The sequence below is a fragment of the Neopsephotus bourkii genome, unplaced genomic scaffold (genome assembly GCF_033783945.1).
Source record: "Neopsephotus bourkii isolate Nb327-2 ecotype Australia unplaced genomic scaffold, CSIRO-AGI_Nbou_v1 NB_951, whole genome shotgun sequence".
Taxonomy (NCBI): domain Eukaryota; kingdom Metazoa; phylum Chordata; class Aves; order Psittaciformes; family Psittacidae; genus Neopsephotus; species Neopsephotus bourkii.
In genome coordinates, this window is record NW_026901445.1 from 2,901,776 (window position 1) to 2,920,114 (window position 18,339).

The following is an 18,339-nucleotide window of genomic DNA, read 5'->3' on the forward strand; positions in this document are numbered from 1 at the left end:
CTAGTGAATGTAGATAATTCAGTAAGCTATCATTATTAATTTTCCTTTTCATATTAGAAATGCTATGGAGAGTTACAGAAGGTTTTCATTATTCTGTAACGCTGCTGTTTAGCTTTGTTTCGTTGTTGCCTTTTTTTTTTTTTTTAGCATATATTTGTTTTGGGTTTCTATCACTGAAGAAGTTTTACGCTTTTTTTGCCTTCATAGTAGTGGAAAGGATATTCCAGGCTTGGAAGATCACACAGGTAAAGCCTTTTGTCATGTCTTATTAATACTACCAAACCTGTATACTGTAAATGCTTGTAAAGATCCATGAAGTTGGCAAATGAAGTGGCAGAGAAGAGGGCACAGAAATGGGAGTTAAAGCTTGGGAAAGAGTATATTACCTTCTTCAAATAAAGGACATAGCATTCATGAGGTTGAACAACAGCACAAGTACATTCCATTTTTTTGCATAATTGTCCATGATGGGAAATGAGTGTTATGCCCCTGTTGCTGTGCTTTAGAGTTTGCATCTTACCATGGTGTGTTTCTTAGCATGAACTGGGAAGTTGTAACTTGCAGGCTTTATTTACTGCAGTGGCTCATCTGTAAAAGAACCTCAAATGTATTCCTCGTGAACAAGAGGAACAGAGGTTGCTGGAACACAGTAATAGAAAAATGGTTAGTTCCGTTAATCAGTTTGAGTGGATACAGTTTTGTTTGTGATACTGAAAGGAATTTTATCCTTGTTGCAGATCAGTATTATGTAGTGTTACACAGGTGACATATGATGCTACTCTGGAGTTGCAGATCTGGGACTTGTTCTCCAGTTCTGCTATACATAATGGTTACCTAAGTTTAAATACTTAAAGAATATCTAGAATTGCAGCTTCATTTGATTTCTCTGAGACTTAGCCAGCAAACCTGTTTAATGCTTGTCTTGCATATTTGTTTTTTAGGCTTCTAGTCAGCATAGCTGTTTTTGAATTTGTAGCATGCCAGAAGGGAGTAGCAGTCTGCACTTCATAATATTGCATTATTTCCTGTATGTAAGTAATGTAAGGGATGTGGGATGGATATAGCGAAAGGTACCCATGTGGGGGGTAGGAATAAGAAAAGGCATTAAATAACCTGGATTTGAATGCCTACATAGGAACTTTCTTTTTACTGATGTTCTAATTGAGGAGAATTACTTACAACCCAGTTTTGGCCACTCTTAATATTAAGGTTTATTTTGTGATGACTTAATGCCACCTAATCCATTGTGCTCTTCCAGGTCGGAATCATTGTTAAAACAGTGGCTTCTCACATTATGTGTCTTAATGCTACTGTTTTAAACAAGCCACCAGCTTCCTTGCAGGATCAGTTGTGACAATATATTAAGTAATAATACAAGGGAGAGGGGTGGTGCTACTGCCTGCAGGTGGCAGGGCTGCCTCGGCAGAGCACCCAGATACTGACCAGGCTGCCTCAGCCTGGGGCTGTAAGGAATCCAACACAGCTGGGTATTTTGGGAAGAAGGGAAGATGTTGTGAAAAACCTGAACTAACCTATCGCTACAGCTTACTATATCAACTTCCTTGTCTTAACCTAATCTTTCCTGGTTAAAATGTTTGTTTGGGTTTGCTTGCTTTAAATGGATCAGATTTCTGTAGGAAGAGAAGAGTTGAAGTGAGGTAGAAACAAGTAAACTCCTTAATGTTTAAATATTGAAAGACTTGGATATCTGTGAGATGAAAAGAAAGTCAATACTGGAAGGTGTGCTATCTGCTGGTAGGTAAAAAAGCCCATTCTAAGGTTATTTCCAGACCTATGAGTTACATTCTTCTATAATAACAAAATACAGATTCAGGTAATTTTTTTTAAATACTTGAATAGTGAGCACCTTCACTCCAATCTGTACTTCCCCTTCAGTCAGTTTGTGTTGTCATGGCACTTTTCCATTAAAAATCTGTCTCCTCTGAGCCTCCCAAGCTGCCTCAGCTGTCAAAGATAGGTGCCAAGAAAGACAGAACAGTGCTGTGAGCATTGCCTGGCAAACAGCGTTCAAGCTGAATCCGGTAGAACAATTTTCTGTGTGCAGGTTCCACGTGGCTCAGGGAGCTACAAATGTTGGGCAGAACTCCCCAAGACGACCCGTGGAGGTCAGCCCTGGCTGCTAGTTACTGGAAATTGCAACTCCATTCTAATGATTTTTCTGCAGTGGAAGCAATGAACTTGGGCTGCTGGGTGGTTTGCTGAACTCCTCCTGTGCCCTCATCTCCCTGTGAACTAAGAACAAAAATACCAACTGGTGTAATGAAAATGCTACAAGGCAGATAAGTGTAAATTGGCCTGGGAAGGTTAAAGATAAATCTCCACCCTTCACTTTTTACACCCACCCCCTCCCCCCACCCCAGTTATACTAATTTATCTTACCATAGGTTTTTGCTATTAAAGTTTTACAGCTAAAAGTCCCTCAGCAACTGGAAGCGTTTTGATGGTAAGAATCTTCTCTATGTCTGTAAGAATCTTCCTCTGTATCTGATCAGTATGTATCAACTCATGAGATCTTCTTGCAGCTAATACTGCTCTATTAGTGGCTCAAAACCCCCCAGATACCTAGGGCAAAATGCGCATATTTAAAGTTCCATTGAGTTTATGTGGCCAATCTGATTATTAATCACATACATACCCTTTAATAAATTGCAGTTTTATGAAACACTGGAACTGTTTGCTGTGTAAGGAACAATTTTAGTAAATTACCAAGATTTTGGTATCTTTAGCCCCTTTGTAGACTTTGTTTTCACATTATCTTCATAAAATAACGCCACTTTAAAGAGAACAAACTTGAACAAACTTTATGCAGGGAGCAGGAAGAAAAGGAAACTCATTAAATCAGCGTGGTAAACTGCACTGAATGAGGTAAAATACTGGGACTGCCATCTTCCCAAGCACAAATGTAGGAGGCTTGCAGCTTCAGGCTCAACCTGTCCTTCGATTCTGGCCACTCCTCCCATGTTGCAGGACTTTCCACTGTCCTTGAGCCAGTAAAAGGTGCAGTAAATAAGAGAATGGCAATAGTACAGCTATGGAGAACAGCATCTTTTGATTTGGGGATAAAAAGGATGCCCACTCTCTTGGCAGACTGGCACCTACACTTTCAAGCCTTACATTTAGCAGTCTTTACCAGCTGACCCAAATACTACAGCACACGTAAAGACAACGGAGCAAGTGTCACTGAGAGCACAATCACTGTAAAATTACTCATGATGCATGAGTATACCAGAACAAAATGTGCATTTTCACTGGTTTTGCCAGAAATAAAATTTTCATCAGCTTGTTCTACTTGGAGCCTTTAGAACTTTGACTCCCAACAGTTAAACATCCTAATGTTGAAAAGAACTCTTCCATTTCCTTCTGCAGGAGGTGATTTCTCTTCTCAGCATCTTCACGAGCACGTTCAGAATTCCTCAGTTTTATCTCCAGCATTGTGTATTTCTTTCGTTCTTGGTCCAGTTCTTCTTCTAAGCTGACCACTTGTTTCCTCAGGTCTGCGCTTGTTTCTTCAATTCTTAAAACCAAAAGAGAGAGAGGAAAGGGAAAAAAAAGAAAGGTGGTTTTTTTGTTGTTTTTTTTTTTTTTTAAGTGGCTGGATAAATAGTGCTGATGATAGCTATAATAAATGTGAGTTTGTTCCACTTAGAGTTAAAATATTCTAAGAGAAATTTTTAAAGGAGGGCACTAATTGTCATTTCATGAATGTTGAGTTGAAGGGCAGAGACTCCTTGAAAGCTGGAGCCTCCTCTGTATCTTGAGAAAATATGCTCAAGTCTTGCAAAACAATGCTTACTTTTGGCCAACAGACAATGTCCAAGGAGATGTATTAACTCCTCCAGCTGAGTTCACATATTATTCCAAAATAATCTAACCTCTGTTTTAATCCTGATACTGTGAATTGCTATATGGATACCCAGTACAGAGGGACATCCTTAAGAGGTCAGGTAGGAATGAGGTTGTATTCCTTCCTCACCATGCAATTTATGCTATTTTTCTGTAAAGTCTGTCACTGACATTGTGGTGGAGGAATAAAAGTTTTTCATGCTATACAAGATTTTACAAAGACCAACATTACATATAAGAAAGAATCTGAAGAACAGACCTTAAATGTATCTGGGCACAAAGCTCTAATGCCAGGCTTAAGATTTTAGAAATCAGGCTTTTCATGGAAAAGTGTCCACTTTCTAACTTAAACCAAAGCAAACAAGGAGAAAAACCAACCACCAAACAATGAAAACCCCACCACAAAAAAAACCCAAAACCACAACATAAAACCAAGAAAACAAAAACCAAAACCCCACCCTCTCTTAGGTTCATTGATCTCCATAATAGCCAGCTGTGAAGCTGGGGTGCCTGACTTCCCTGTGAAACCGAATGGGTTATTTTTAGACAAGCGAGATGACATTCAACAGGGACATGCTACAGCCTCCACAACAATAAAAGAGGGGGGTGGAAACAAAGGATGACCTTTGTGCCATTGTCTGAAGGTCTGAGTTTCATGACCAAGAAGCTATTATGCTGGCAGTGCAGTGCATCCTCTCAAACTGTTCCTTCAGGCACAGCTAAGAGTGTCAATATGATCATTACAACTTTCACAAGTTAAGAATTCACACACACAGATGTGCTGATTACCAAGTCCAGCAGACTGACACCTGCACTAGTAAGTGATCAGAAATGTGTACCATGGCTGCAAAAAAACACCCATCTTGATGGAGGCAGACTTTTATCACCCAGCTGGTTGTTTTCTGTAATACAAGAGGACTTACCTGAAGCCAGGATGCTTCTACACACAAACACATACCCTTTATAATATTTTTGTTAAATCCTGCAGCTCTGAGATCCTGATTAAATTTTCCCACCACAAAGTTCAGATCAGCTACAGCAGCCTAAACTAGCTGTCCATGTCCTGAATTAACATAGGGTCACAGTACTTAACTGCATTTCTCCATACGCAACATTATACTCCTCTGTAAGATACTTCCAGTTCCTTAAGAGTCCCAGGTGGTAAATATGAGTTACTGAAACTCAGCAGAGAATGCCTAATAATTGTAATAACCTTGAGGGAGAAATACTCTTGAACAGGCTGGTTACAGGAAGGCCATAAAACATGCCTCCCTCTGACTAAGGGAAAGAAAATGGGCAGTTGATGATGATAAATAACAGCTTTTCAATCAGCAAGTGCTCCTAACCTCTGCCCCAGGCAGGTACTGATTCTGCTTTCCCTCCATTTATGTATGTGCCAACAAAAAGCTCATATTCCTTCATTAAAATATGCCCAGCTACACACACGAGTTCTGCAAACCACACAAGCACACATACAATTGTAAAGGAACTAATTATTGCTTTTGGGGACTAAATTATCGTCAATAAAATAAAGCTAGTGAGGCAGCCCAGTTTTCCTGCTAAGCTGCCTCCTTTCTTTCCTAGTTAGCTCCTGTATTTCCACAGAAGCAGACTTTCATGCAGTCTCAAGAGGAGCATGTTTTTGCACATGGAAATTGCTGCACATGTTGTAAAAACATTGCAAAATTTTTGAGAGCTGAAAAACTTGGCATGAAATTCTTAGACTTGACAGCAGGATCCTTCAGGCTGTAAGTCCTGAACAGCTGGAGTCATCCTGTTTAATACAAAAAAGGCACTGATTGCATCTTGCTTGGTTTTATGAAACTGTTAGTTCATTAGGCATTTTTATCTTAGCTACTTTGCCCTGCAAGACCTGGCCAGTTTACAGTCCTCCCCTCCAGCCCCAGTACTCTGTCTATGCACAGCTGGAGGGGAAGGCAGGTGTTAGAGCTGAAGCAGCTGAAACTGCTCAACAGCTGGAATGAAAACCAGCTCTTCCTGAACATTCCCGGTGTCAAGAGCAGAAGGCCCCATTTGGAGTGGTTTCACTGATAAGGTGTAATGCCATCTCTCCCCCCAGGCAGCAGGTAAAAATGTGCAGGTAAGTATTTCCAAGTTTTGCAGCCTTGTCTCGTGTATAGTATTATATCCCTGCAACAAGGCCTGCCAGAGCAGCTCTACAGCATTAAACGCAAGTCCATACCCTCATTTCCCTCCCATTCTGCATCACTAGGGCATTAAAATAAAAAACAAACCAACAACAATTAAGCCATGAACTACCATCCTCATTCACAGACATTTTCCAACACACCATACTAGCAACTGGTGATGTTCTCAGCAGCTCTTCTACTTGGAATACAAGGTGGGTTCTCCCCATCTGTGATGTGAGATGGGAACCAAACTGCTACATGGTTTCTCCTTCCATCTTCACATACCGAGGCAGTACAATGCAGAAAAGCTGCAGTCTGACAAACCACAACCATAGGAAATCATACAATAAAGCAGGAAAATAGCAAGTGAAATTCCTATTCCAAGCACTGTCCCACTGGAAGAGAACAGAGTTCAAATACATTTTTGAGACAATATTTCAACAACAACAACAAAAAGAGTGAGGCAACAAATGTAGCCTAAAGCTGTGCTATGCAATCCCTGCAAATAGTCATATGTGCTTTTGGTACCATGTTTGGGAGACTGATTGGAAATTGAGTCACATAAACACTATCAGTTCTAATAGTTAGCACCTTAACACACACAAAAAAGCTAAGAACTGGACTCTTTGTAAGAAATGGGACTACAACCTTTCTTCCGTGCGAGGTATGTGTGCTGCAGAGCCCAGGTCAATGATGATTATTCTGTATTTTAACATGGTGTGCAATTTTGCATATGGCTGTATATTAAAACACATCTAATTCCTTTAAGCAACAATATTTCATGTGCATAGTTCCCTGAAAGTCATTCTATAAAGCACTTAATACAGTATACTAACTAATACACTAACACACAATATAACTAATACACTAACTCACATGAATAAATATGACTTCCTTGTTATCAATACTTTCTACTTCCTACAGCCTCTCCTGGAAAATGGAATGAATTTTTCTGAGCACAGATCTGTAATACAGCACCATCAGTTGCAGTTGTGCAAATAAGCATCAGAGTGGCCTAAGAACTACACAGTTCACGTATCTGCTGTATAGGCAGCACCTTGCTGCTATTTTGAGTCAGCATGTGGCCTTACGAGCAAAGGACCACTACTACATCAAAAGTCAAAAGTGAGATTTCTAGAAGTTCAACACAAAAGGGCTACTAAAAAAAAGCTGTAGCTGAGATGCAATCCCAACACCACCACCACCAAACCCCCACCAAAACACAGAAGAGTGAAGATCAGTTTCCTGAAGGATATTTCCATTGGGAAAAGCAGCAAGAAACTCTCAGTTGGTGCCCTCTTGGCACCTGCAGACTAAGATTCCCTTGCTAAGGCCTGGCCACCCTAGGTCCCAGTCCCTCTAAGATGTTTGCTTTGCTGTTTCTCCAAGGACACTAACTAAGAGCAGATTTTGGTATTATCTGTGCATTTCTAGTTTCCTAGTGGAAACACTGAATGTGAAATACTGGAATTCCATGTTTGATGGAAATCCCATTTTTTTGATCCTCTCAGATCAGAGGGAGGGAAGTTATATTCAGAGAGCAGTGAGGAAAGAGCAGAACCACATCTGCTATCTCCCAAACCCAAACTCCAGGTCTGAGAACCTGATACACTTGGTATCCCACACCCATGTTCCAACAGGAGTAATGCTGACAGACAACTGTCCCCCCTGCAGATGACGTTACCTTTTGATACTAGTCTCGTACTCAGTCCTCTGTTTGCTCAGCTCTGTCTTTAGCTCCACAACCAAGCTCTGTAAGGCCCTAGAGCATTGGACAGAGTCTCTGGAAGCTGCAGCTGGGTTGCTCTGTTCGCTGCTGCTGCTGCATGCTTGAAACCTCTCAAAGCTGTTCTCCAGATCTGCAGTCTTGACCTCGCTTTGAGACAGTGAGTCCTGAGTGATCCACTCAGTTTTGAGAGAGCTTAAAGGAGAAGAGTCACTGGCCCGGCAGGCTGCGCAGCTGCTGACCGAGTCCATCACAGAGATCTCACATGATGATGTAGACCACGTGGTGCTGGCCATACTGTGTGTGCTAAGGGAGAGGCTGGACGAAGGGACGTTGTCATAAGTAGAGAGTCTCTGGGAAGAACAAGAGTCTTTAACTCGTTCCCCAGAGGCTGTCCGGCGGTGGCCTCGAAGGGAGTACAGTCCATTCATCAACCAGTTCCCACTGGAGGAGAGGTTGGGGATATCTAAGGATGAGCTGCCCAGCTTTGGACTCACGGATCGTGTTCCCTGCTGGCGGAAGGAGTATTTCCATGGGGGCAGTGTCTGCACCCTTTTGCTGGGGCTGGTGGCAGGCTGAGTCAATTTGCCACTGTGCTCCGAAGGAGTGATTTTCACTGCAGGCGCAGGAGTGGTCTCTAGTACTACAGCATTGCTAGAAGGCGAATCAGTAGGGCTGGTAATGTTGTTCTCCGACCTGTTGTCCTCCCCATCCTCCTCAGAGATCCACTCCACAGTACTGCGCTGGCGCACAGGTCTGATTTCCAGCTGGCCCCCTGGCACATCAGCCTGAGGAACAGCAAAGATTCGCCCCTGTTCGCTTATCAGCACCGTCATCAGGTGCTGAACCAGTGAGGTGCCTGTGTGGAGAAAACAGAGACAAGCGATTGATGAGACATGGAAGACCTCAAGACACCTCTGTCTGTGAGATGCCCTGTAAGGTCCTTGTGAGGCAGGCCTGTGGCTACCATGCACTGGAATGGGTCTGCACAAACATCTACTCTAGACCTTTCTGTACAGGACTGCAGGAGACAGGAATTGTTCCCTTTGCTGGGAATGGGGACTGTGAAGGATGCAGGTGTCAGCCCAGCTCATGAATATAGCAGAGTACAAATGATCACTAGCAATGATTAAGAAGCCTACTTAATGACACCTTTGAGGATAACAGATGAGGAGGACACCTGGAAAACAGGGCATGCCTGTAGCACACCAAGGCAGGGGTACAGAGCTAGTACCCAAATCAGTGTTTGAATCCATGCAGGACAGCATACCTCTGGGTAGATATGCATTCCAGGCCTGCACACACTAGCTTCTGGGATAGAGCACTGATCTGTCCAACCTCCAAAACCAGTATGTTTACAGAGCTACCTTTACATCCAGTTTTACAATCTTAACAGGCTCAGAGACAGGGCTCATTGAAGAACCAGAACTTTCAGTTCAGGGATTCTGCTGCGCTCAGTGTATAGAGAAACTTACAGAAAGTATGACATCTGTATGATCCATGCAGTTGCGGAAAGTGTACAGCAAGTACAGAAAGTACTTGCAATTACCTATCCACAGAAATGAGTTGTCACTGTTTTCCAGTAGTTGAGTAGACCATTATGAACTAACACAGAACATCACGTCCTGAACCTAATACAAAGCATTTTCTACAAAAGAGGAAAACCTTTAAGGGCAAATACACAGTTCTGTCTTTAAGTATTGTCCAAAATAGAGAATAAGACTAACATCCTCAGGGGTTCAAGATAAGAGCCTGAATTTAATAATAAGGTTTTGGCCTGATAGCAAGAGGTACTGAGCTCAATTTCTATGGTATGTCTGTGAATGCATGGAAGAAAAGAAACCTCTCTGGAGAGAAAAGATTCCTAACAATTTAGCTGTCACACTTCAGATATTTCTATTTGAAATTCATGATTTAAATTTGAAAACAAACACAATTGAAGTGCTTTTTGTTAAGAACTGTCAGCACTATTTTTTTTTTATCCAGTTGGTTTAACAGATCCATCTTACCCTTAAGCTAAAAAAATTCACCGAGTCTTTCCACTTCTCTGTTATTTCTGTTTAACCGATCTTCTATTCTTAACTAACAATAAAACAAAACATTGCCATCACTGTTGCTTATGAGTATAATGATCAAGACTAAAATTCCAGCTACTGGATCCCCATTTTTCTACAGTTCAGGTCTGTGATAATACAGAATTCCAGGTCAGGTCTCTGCAGTGTTTTTCTCTGATGATTAAGAGAGACCATAAGACCATAGCATCTGTAGTACCTGTGCACCTACACACAGCACAGCACCTCTGCTATTAGGTGAAAGGCATAATGAAATACCTGAGGTGAATGAACCTGAACTTGTCATCTGCAGCAACAGAACATAAAGCATTTTGTTGGCCAAGGCGGAAAGTCTTATCAGCACTGGAGTGCTGGCCAACCTGCCACTAGGGGAAGTCACAGCATCACACAACAGACTGAGGTCTCCACTATCCCCACCTTTGTTAATATGAAACAACCCAGAACCTATTCTTGCACCCTTTTTCTCCTCCCCACGTTTGTACTTTCACTGCTTCGACTGGAAGATGTTAAATCTTCCCTTTATAATATGGCCCACATCTCTGCAGCAAACTTCGAGTCCCTGAACAACTACAGTGTATCAGGCTGTGCTCTGAATTTGGTCTGCTGCCTTATAATGAATTGCCATCTGGAGAGCACACATCTGCACTACCTTTCAGAGGTCATTTGTGCAGAGATGAGGAGATTGCTGCTACTAATGCATCTGAAGGGGGGCTATAAGGATGCTGGGGAGGGACTCTTCATTAGGGACTGTAGTGATAGGACAAGGGGTAATGGGTTAAAACTTAAACAGAGGAAGTTTAGATTGGATATAGGGAGGAAGTTCTTTACTGTAAGGGTGGTGAGGCACTGGAATGGGTTGCTCAGGGAAGCTGTGAATGCTGCATCCCTGGCGGTGTTCAAGGCCAGGCTGGACAGAGCCTTGGGTGACATGGTTTAGTGTGAGGTGCCCCTGCCCATGGCAGGGGGGTTGGAACTTGATGATCTTAAGGTCCTTTCCAACCCTAACTATTCTATGATTCTATAATGTTGGTGTTCCGTGAAGGATTTCCATCACGCAGAGCACTGTATGAGCTGTTCCCTACAGCTAGGGAGCTGTGCCAGGGCTGAGTTCAGACATCCTGGGCACAGCATCTCCATCTGTGCATAATGCAAAAGAATTGATGGATTCATCCAGCAGGCTTGCCAAGATCCCACAAGACTTGATGCAAAGACTGTGCTAAAAATTGCACCACAGTTGTGCTGCACTGCCACCTGGGAGAGGGGCTGTATCCCAGCTCAGGTGCCAGCCAGCCAGAGATCATGGCCTGGGCATTTCCTGAACCATATGGAGGTAGATAATTTTCAAGCTTCATATTTTTATATCCAAAATAAACAGTGATTTTTCAACTGATTCCTTGGGTTCTGTGAAGTTCTGACCCATACCCAGCCTGCTTAGAAGAGAAGACTTCTAAGACACCTAGTTATAGCCACTGTAGCACAGCAAAAAATACAGTTCCTCTTTCAGGGATGGAGGACTGGATATCCTTTACAGGGAGCTGTCTAACCACCAAAATGCATCTATACCAAATGACAGCAGTTCGGGAGTTAAGCATGCTCCTTCTGAAGAGCATTTGAGCTTTCATTTTAGCAGTGGGCTCAAAAAGAGTTTCATGTAATAACTTACGAAAGGGCAGAGGCATTTTCACGTGGTGGAGAGACACTCCCAGGCCAGCAGTGAGTGGGATAACAGGTGAACCTGTACATTCCCTCACAGGCACTAATGAAAGGGAGTGCTTTACTTGCTGCTGACTCTGAAGTGACACAACTATCAATGAATGTATGAATTCCAGCATACTCTTACAACTCCAAAACACAGGTGTTCTGTTATTTCATGAGAGTAGTACCTACCTTCCATCATGGTCACCGGATCTTCCATTTTGGGCCGTAATATATTTGGTCCAAATACTGTAGCCAGGTTCTGGACACTCATCTTGTTAACGCTGGAGTGAGCCTGAACTTCATCAAGGAACCTTAAAAAGCCCCCCCAAAAAATCAAAGGAGGAGAGAAATAACAAGTCACTTCTCAGACTGTAGACATTTTGGAGGAGGGACAGTTTTGGCCTGTGCTTATGGAAATTTGATACCAGAAATGCTTCTAGCGACTAATGCAACTAATACTCAGTAATAACCTCAGATCCCTCCCTAGTATATGAACAAGAGAGGACAAGATGGCTTCTGTCAAAAGTACCAGTTTATCAGCCCATTGGGTATGAAATGACAGATTTTCACATTTTTATGGGAAATCTCCAATCACACAGTTTGACTTCTGCCAGTTTTCGCTTCCAGATAGGACAGAAGGAAAAAGACATTTCAGTCATGTCCTCGTTCTCAAACTAGAAGCCTGTGGAAAGAGCTTTGTGACTTGAATCTAATAAAATACAGATAAAGAAATAGCCCAAATGCTTCTTGTGAGTCCATCTTCTGGGCAAACAAACACAAGAAAATGTCTATGCAAGCCAAAGTTAGCACACAAAGAAATCCAGACAGAGTGGGTATCTAAATACATAAGCTGGAAATCAGCAGAAGGTTTGTAACAGTTAATGTTTTGTAATTTGGAAAAGAGGGGCTGTAACAAACACCTTAATAGCTTGCACATAATTAGCTGAGTTGTAAAAAGGGCTATATGACATGCAAACCTACAACAGCAGGAAATAGGACTCAGTGGCCCCCAGTGTATTCTCACTCTGTCTGTACTCCATTTCCTAATCTATTGATAATTTTTGGATGATTGGACGGTTTTTGGCAAGCAGAAAGTTTCCTTGTCATTCTGCACTACTTGGCAAATTTCTGAATGCTTCTACTGGCAGCATAGCTTTTCTTGGCACTCCCATTTATTCTGCAGCTTTGCCCTGTGGTGGACGCTGTGCTGAGACCTAAGAATCCTCGGTTTTCTTCACTGAGAAGCAAATTCTACTTGACTTTCCTTTCCTCAGTTTTTCACTTAGAGAAATGTATCATTATATTCCCCTGCTTCAGCTATCCATGTTCTGAGGTGCTCAGTTGTTAAAACAAAGGACTATGTGCTTCTATGGTAAAGCAAAAATAATTTCTAAAGCATTCAAAAATACATTTCAGAAATGTTATCTGTCTGTATACTTGGGAAGGGCTTCACGACTCTTGAATAACTTGTGGGCTTCATGTAAGCGTTTGTGTCTACTGCCTGCCCCAGATGTGAAATCCCACTGTTCATAAAGAGACTAACTACCACAGAGATCTAAAATATGACAAAGTGCACTACACTGGATCTAGGATAACAGTCAGTTCCAACTCCCAAAAGACATTCCAGCCCACTTTGCAAAAATGGAAGATCAGCAGAGATGGGAAGAGATAAGGCTGCAGAGTCCATGGTATTCCAAGAGGAAGCTATTCCCAACCCCCTTCCAAAACAGCGCTGAGGCCAGGCTGGCTATTATAACTGCATCTGCTATTCAGCTTGCATCATAAATCTTCCAAGTGTGTGGTACCTGGAAAAAATCCTTTTCTTTACAGGTCTCTAAGAGCTTCTGAAATAAATAATATAACATATTAGTATCTTTGCTGTGGGTGACAGCAAATTGCTTGGTTGATGATCTTGGATAAAACAAGAGCTTCCTTCAGGCACACTCACCTCCACATGTTTTATAGCAGTAACTTACATATAAAGTGATGTTTGAATATTCATACTTTCAGAATAAATTATTTGCATCTAAGACTGAGCCTCATAAACTTACTTTTCCAAGTGTTAATTAACTTCACTTACTTGCATATGTATTTGAGGAGGTTGTAGTTGGCTTGGGGCAAATTCTTCACTTGTTTAACCAGTTCCTGGGTACCCTGAGCGACAGGAAAAACAAGAAGGAGAGCTATTAATATAAAGGATGCAAAGCATACGTGACTTTCCTTCAGTACTACAAAGTCTTCTTTCCAGATTCAAAATCATGAACAACAGGTAAGAAAATGAGACTGCTTTAAAAGAGTGTCATCCAGTCCACTGTCAAGAACTGATGTCCGGAACTTGATTTGGTTCTCAAAATCAGTGGAAATCATCCTGTCAACTTCAATGGTTAATGTGGAAGCTTTCAATTAGTGAGGCCTACTAGTTTTCACAGATTGCCCACTGGGATTGTATAAATGTACCAGCAAATGTGTCTTTTCAGCACCTGGCCTATTTGAAACTTTGAGGCATTGAGTGTAGCACAAATACATGCAGCAATGCTTAACTAGGCAGAGGAGAGTTTTTTCTGAGAAACCTAAACAACATTCCAATTCAACTGCTTCCTTTGTAATAACTTACTTCCATTTGCAGTCATTCTTAGTTGTGACACATTTCCTCAAACGAATTCTGTCTTTGCACTAAAATGTAAGATGAGACATCTGTTGGAGGAATGACTTAAAACCCTGAAGCTACTGAAATTATCTAATGAAAACCTCTGACTCAGAAGGCTATTGTCCTTCCACATCTCAAGCATCATTTGCTTGTTCCTGTCAATGCTGCAGTTGCCCTGGAGACTTGCTGGGTTTTGATAACTAAATCTTTTGTGGGAAAACAGATACCTAAGCCCATTTGGGAAGAGCAAAGCTGCTAACTAAAGATGGAAGGCTGCTAACTAACAACAGAGAAATTCCAGAAGCAGCTGGTTCCAACCCAAAGAAGTGCAGTAGGACACTCATTTCAACTTTCCTCAGTTTCTAAGGATTGGTAGGGAGCAAATTCTGTTGGCCAGCCTCTTGAAAGATCTTCCTGATATCTCTGGTCCAGACAAGTCAGAAAGATCCAGAGAGCACCACCCCTACCCTTAGCACCCTAAATGTAGATACACTTTTTTTATCCTGTATGTCCCAACACAACAAAAAGTCCTCTAATAAAAAATGAAACTTTAAAAAAATTCTTAAAAGCAGAAAGTCCTTTTTAATTCCTTAGCTTTAAAATTACGCTGGTTTAACTAAGACAACAATGGAGGCACCAACAAAAGATCAGCCACCTTGACAACCTCAATCCTCTCTTTTAAATTTCTAAAAGCTTGAATCAAGGACAGATGCTACTGTTGTGAACGTTAAGGTCAGTTGTTCGGGTCATCCAGCTTCCAAGTGAGAAGTTTGAACTATAAATAGGTGAGCTAACGGACCTAATTTCCTCTTGAATTTTGCTTTGTAACCCAATTTATTTCAAACATTTGCCACTGTATCTCAAGTGCTCTGAAATACCATTTCTCAGTTGGATGCAAGAGGGGGCTTTGGAACAGAAAGCCCCCTCTTTAGGGAGGCTTTGGAACAGAAAGCCCCCTCTTTAGGGAGGCTTTAGGGGTCATTAGGGAACATGACCTAAAAGTACAAGGTGCTAACAGAAAAAAAAAAGGTTCTAAAAATTTATCATTCTTGCTTTGTCACAAATGTGCTATTACACAGGGAGTATCCTCATATTCGTCAAGGTACTAACACTTTCCAGGTTAAAAAAGGCTGCAGCATTTATTAGGTCTGCCACAGGTTTGTACCCACCAACAGATGGCGGAAGGCTGAGCCTATTAACACTCCAGTGAAAAAAGGAAAATGCAAGCTAAAATCTTCTCCATTATTAATAAATAGCACTAATGGTGCTTATGGCTGCAACCTAACAATCCATAGAGGCACTGCACTGTAATTCAGCATGGTATTTTGCAGTATTAACTCTTACTCTGCTGAAAATGCTGCACGTGTAATTTGCCATGCTTTCCAAGGAGTGATCCTAAAAACAAGGGTTTTGTAACGTGTGTAACAACTCAGCAGCAATTAGGAGCTTCTAGTTGGGATAGCAACACTTCAGATGTTCACTCAAATTCAGACCCCTCTTTAGAAATTCAAAGCCATGTGCTTAGCCCACTGAACTGCTACGTGAACCACCAGAATACAGGCAGCAGTGAAGCTTAAAATGCTATTGTATCAAGTCAGCTCAGACTCAAATGAGTTTTGAGAGATTTGAAGATCTTTCATTCATTCTTACTCTAAAATTGTTTTCATTTTCAATCCCTCCTCCAAACCAGTTGGCATGAGAATCAAATCTTTAGAAATGCTGCACTCCTGCTCACATACCTGGAGGCCTCAGCACAGCCAAAGGTCTCTGTTACATTTCTGTCTGCATTCCAACATCAGAGATGAGCTGGGTGCAGAATGAAGATGAACAGCATTCTGAATGAAAAACTGAAAGTTTAGGGCAGTGCCGGAGTATTTTTTGCTGCAGATGGAGGTTAGGCCAAGCTAACATCACAATAATTCCTATCTATGGTCACAGTGTAGCAGCATGAGGTGCCAGAAATTTTATCTGAACAGCTATTTTGCCTTCAATAATTCGGATTTTATTGGGGGGTGGGTGTATAAAACTATAAAAAAAAATATTTTGAATCGAAAACTCTAACTCAAAAAAATCCAAATACTTTTTCAAAGTGAAGCATTTTATTTTGAAATTTCCTGCTTATCATTTCATGCTAAAGCATTATGGTTTCAGTGAAACTACATTTTTGAGCAGTGGGATTTTCCATGTCATAGGCGAGTCAGGCCCTACAGGCTGGGTATACTTTGTGCTACATTCTGCTCCACGTGCTACTGTGCACGTACTGCATCTCCACCCTTGGTGTGTGCACTTCACCTTTCTTTCTGAAAAGGTAAACGGCCCTTGTTGAGGTTCCAGATTTTCCTGACAAAATAAATAAATATGTTTACAGCAGTCTAGTCAGACAACTTTGTGCTGCTATAAACAGTGCTGTATTTTGTAAGCTTTCATTTTGGCTATCTAGTGCTCCACATTGGCTTTCTAATCCAAAGAGAATATTGCACCAGGAGTCATTTGAGTCTGGCCTTGCTCCCACAAAACCAACAGAGATATTGCTTCCCAAACTGCTGCAGCCTGTGCAGGCAAAATCAGGCAACTACGTAGTTAATAAGCTGAGCAGTGATGTACAATTATGTTTGCTCAACTTGGCAGAGTCTCTACTCTTGTGAAATAGTGCTTAATGGATCCAAAATTTCCCAGTCTGCACATCTTAAGACCAAAACGCAACCAGCTCCACTGCCTTAGAAATGTTGCTGTTTCTTGTGAAATCAACCATTGTGCTGTCTGTAACAGCACCCTGCAGAGTTGCCTGAGTACAAAGAAGAAATGGAGAAAGTTTGAGAGGTGGTAGTCACATACCTGTACCCATTAAGACAGTGCTACTAGTGCACTGGCACACCGGTGTAGCTGTGTCCAGAATACAAATGCATATCCATGTGTGGCAATATGCTGCGTCATACATAGAAATTTGCTTTCTCAGAGCTGGCCAGGATACATCACGTGAGTTTAGACTGAAGAAAACTTGCCTTATATCCATAAAAAAATGACATTATCAGATATGCCACATTTGATGCATGCAAGCAAGCGTCTTCCTACGGGCATCAAGAAGGACTGAATCTCCCAAGAGTCTTATACCACTTGAACTGAAGGTGAACTGCAGGCTCTCAGTAAAGAAGCTTTTAAAATCCCCACCAGAGACAAAGATGTGAGTTCGCTTTTGAGGCCACACATAGAAAAGGGACAGAACTATGGACTGCAACTTACAACTTACAACCCCTCAGGCCTTTGCTTCTTTAGCCAACAACAATCTTTACAACTTATTTAAATTTCTGGTTTAGAAAGTGGCACAGTTCCACCTGCATTAGACCAGATCCAACGTGCCTTTGCAGTCAGCAAAGAGCTCAGACATCACCACAAGAGGAACAATATGGATGAAACAGATCAATCAGTCATATTGTAAATTATCCTGCTCCTCCCAGGCACTGAATCAAAATTTCCATGCTTGCCACAGACTTAGAGGTTTTTGTCAGTCCCTTTCCTTGCCTGGAAATCAAAGAGAGGAACATCAGAAGAAGGTTCTGGAAAAATATTCATAGCATATTTCCCCCTATTTTGGGATAATATCATAAGCTGCCCTTTTGTAGTGCCTTTCCACTAGAAAAGACAAAGGCCATCACACTGATCAACACCTCATCGACCAAAACTTTGGGAAGCTGTTCTGATATATGAAGCTGAAAACACAGAAAAAAGGAGTGACTTCATACAGCTTGTTAATGACTCAACATTAAGGCTTGGAAAGGAATCCAGATCTCCCACCATGAATCTCTTGCAAATTATCTACAGACACTAATGCCCAATTCATGGCTTCAGGAAAACTCAGAGGAAGGTTCCCAGGAACTTCACTGATTTAAATCAGGACTGAAGAGTGATGAGAAAAAAGCTGTACTACGCTGAGTCTGGGGAACAACCTTTGAGGTAGAAGGAGGCAGATTAGAAGAATCACTGACCTCTCCCTCATCTTTTGAGAGTAGCTGTCCACAAGAAAGAAAGTCATCATATTTGGCAAAGGGGATGACAGGCTCTGGCAGCTCTCGAAGGTAAAGCTTCAGGAGGGACGCCACAGTGTGAACATCAGTGTTGCTGCAATAGAGAAGAGGGAAGGATATTTAGAAACCCACATCACACTAAGGGTTGCTGACTTTCTCT

General features: G+C 41.7%; 1 protein-coding gene across 5 annotated transcripts in view; it reads right to left on the reverse strand.

Annotated features, from left to right (window-relative positions):
* Positions 1–2,634: 2,634 nt before the first annotated feature.
* ARHGAP22 (Rho GTPase activating protein 22) overlaps positions 2,635–18,339 on the reverse strand; it is a 150,564-nt gene continuing 134,859 nt past the window's right edge. For all 5 annotated transcript variants that reach the window (XM_061358823.1, XM_061358821.1, XM_061358822.1 and 2 more), the window contains 5 exons: positions 18,141–18,273; positions 13,591–13,664; positions 11,700–11,821; positions 7,699–8,599; positions 2,635–3,535 (listed from right to left, as the gene is read on the reverse strand). In XM_061358823.1, the coding sequence (XP_061214807.1) occupies positions 3,307–3,535; positions 7,699–8,599; positions 11,700–11,821; positions 13,591–13,664; positions 18,141–18,273 (1,459 nt within the window). In that variant the 3' untranslated portion in view covers positions 2,635–3,306. The remainder of the gene's footprint in view (positions 3,536–7,698; positions 8,600–11,699; positions 11,822–13,590; positions 13,665–18,140; positions 18,274–18,339) is intronic.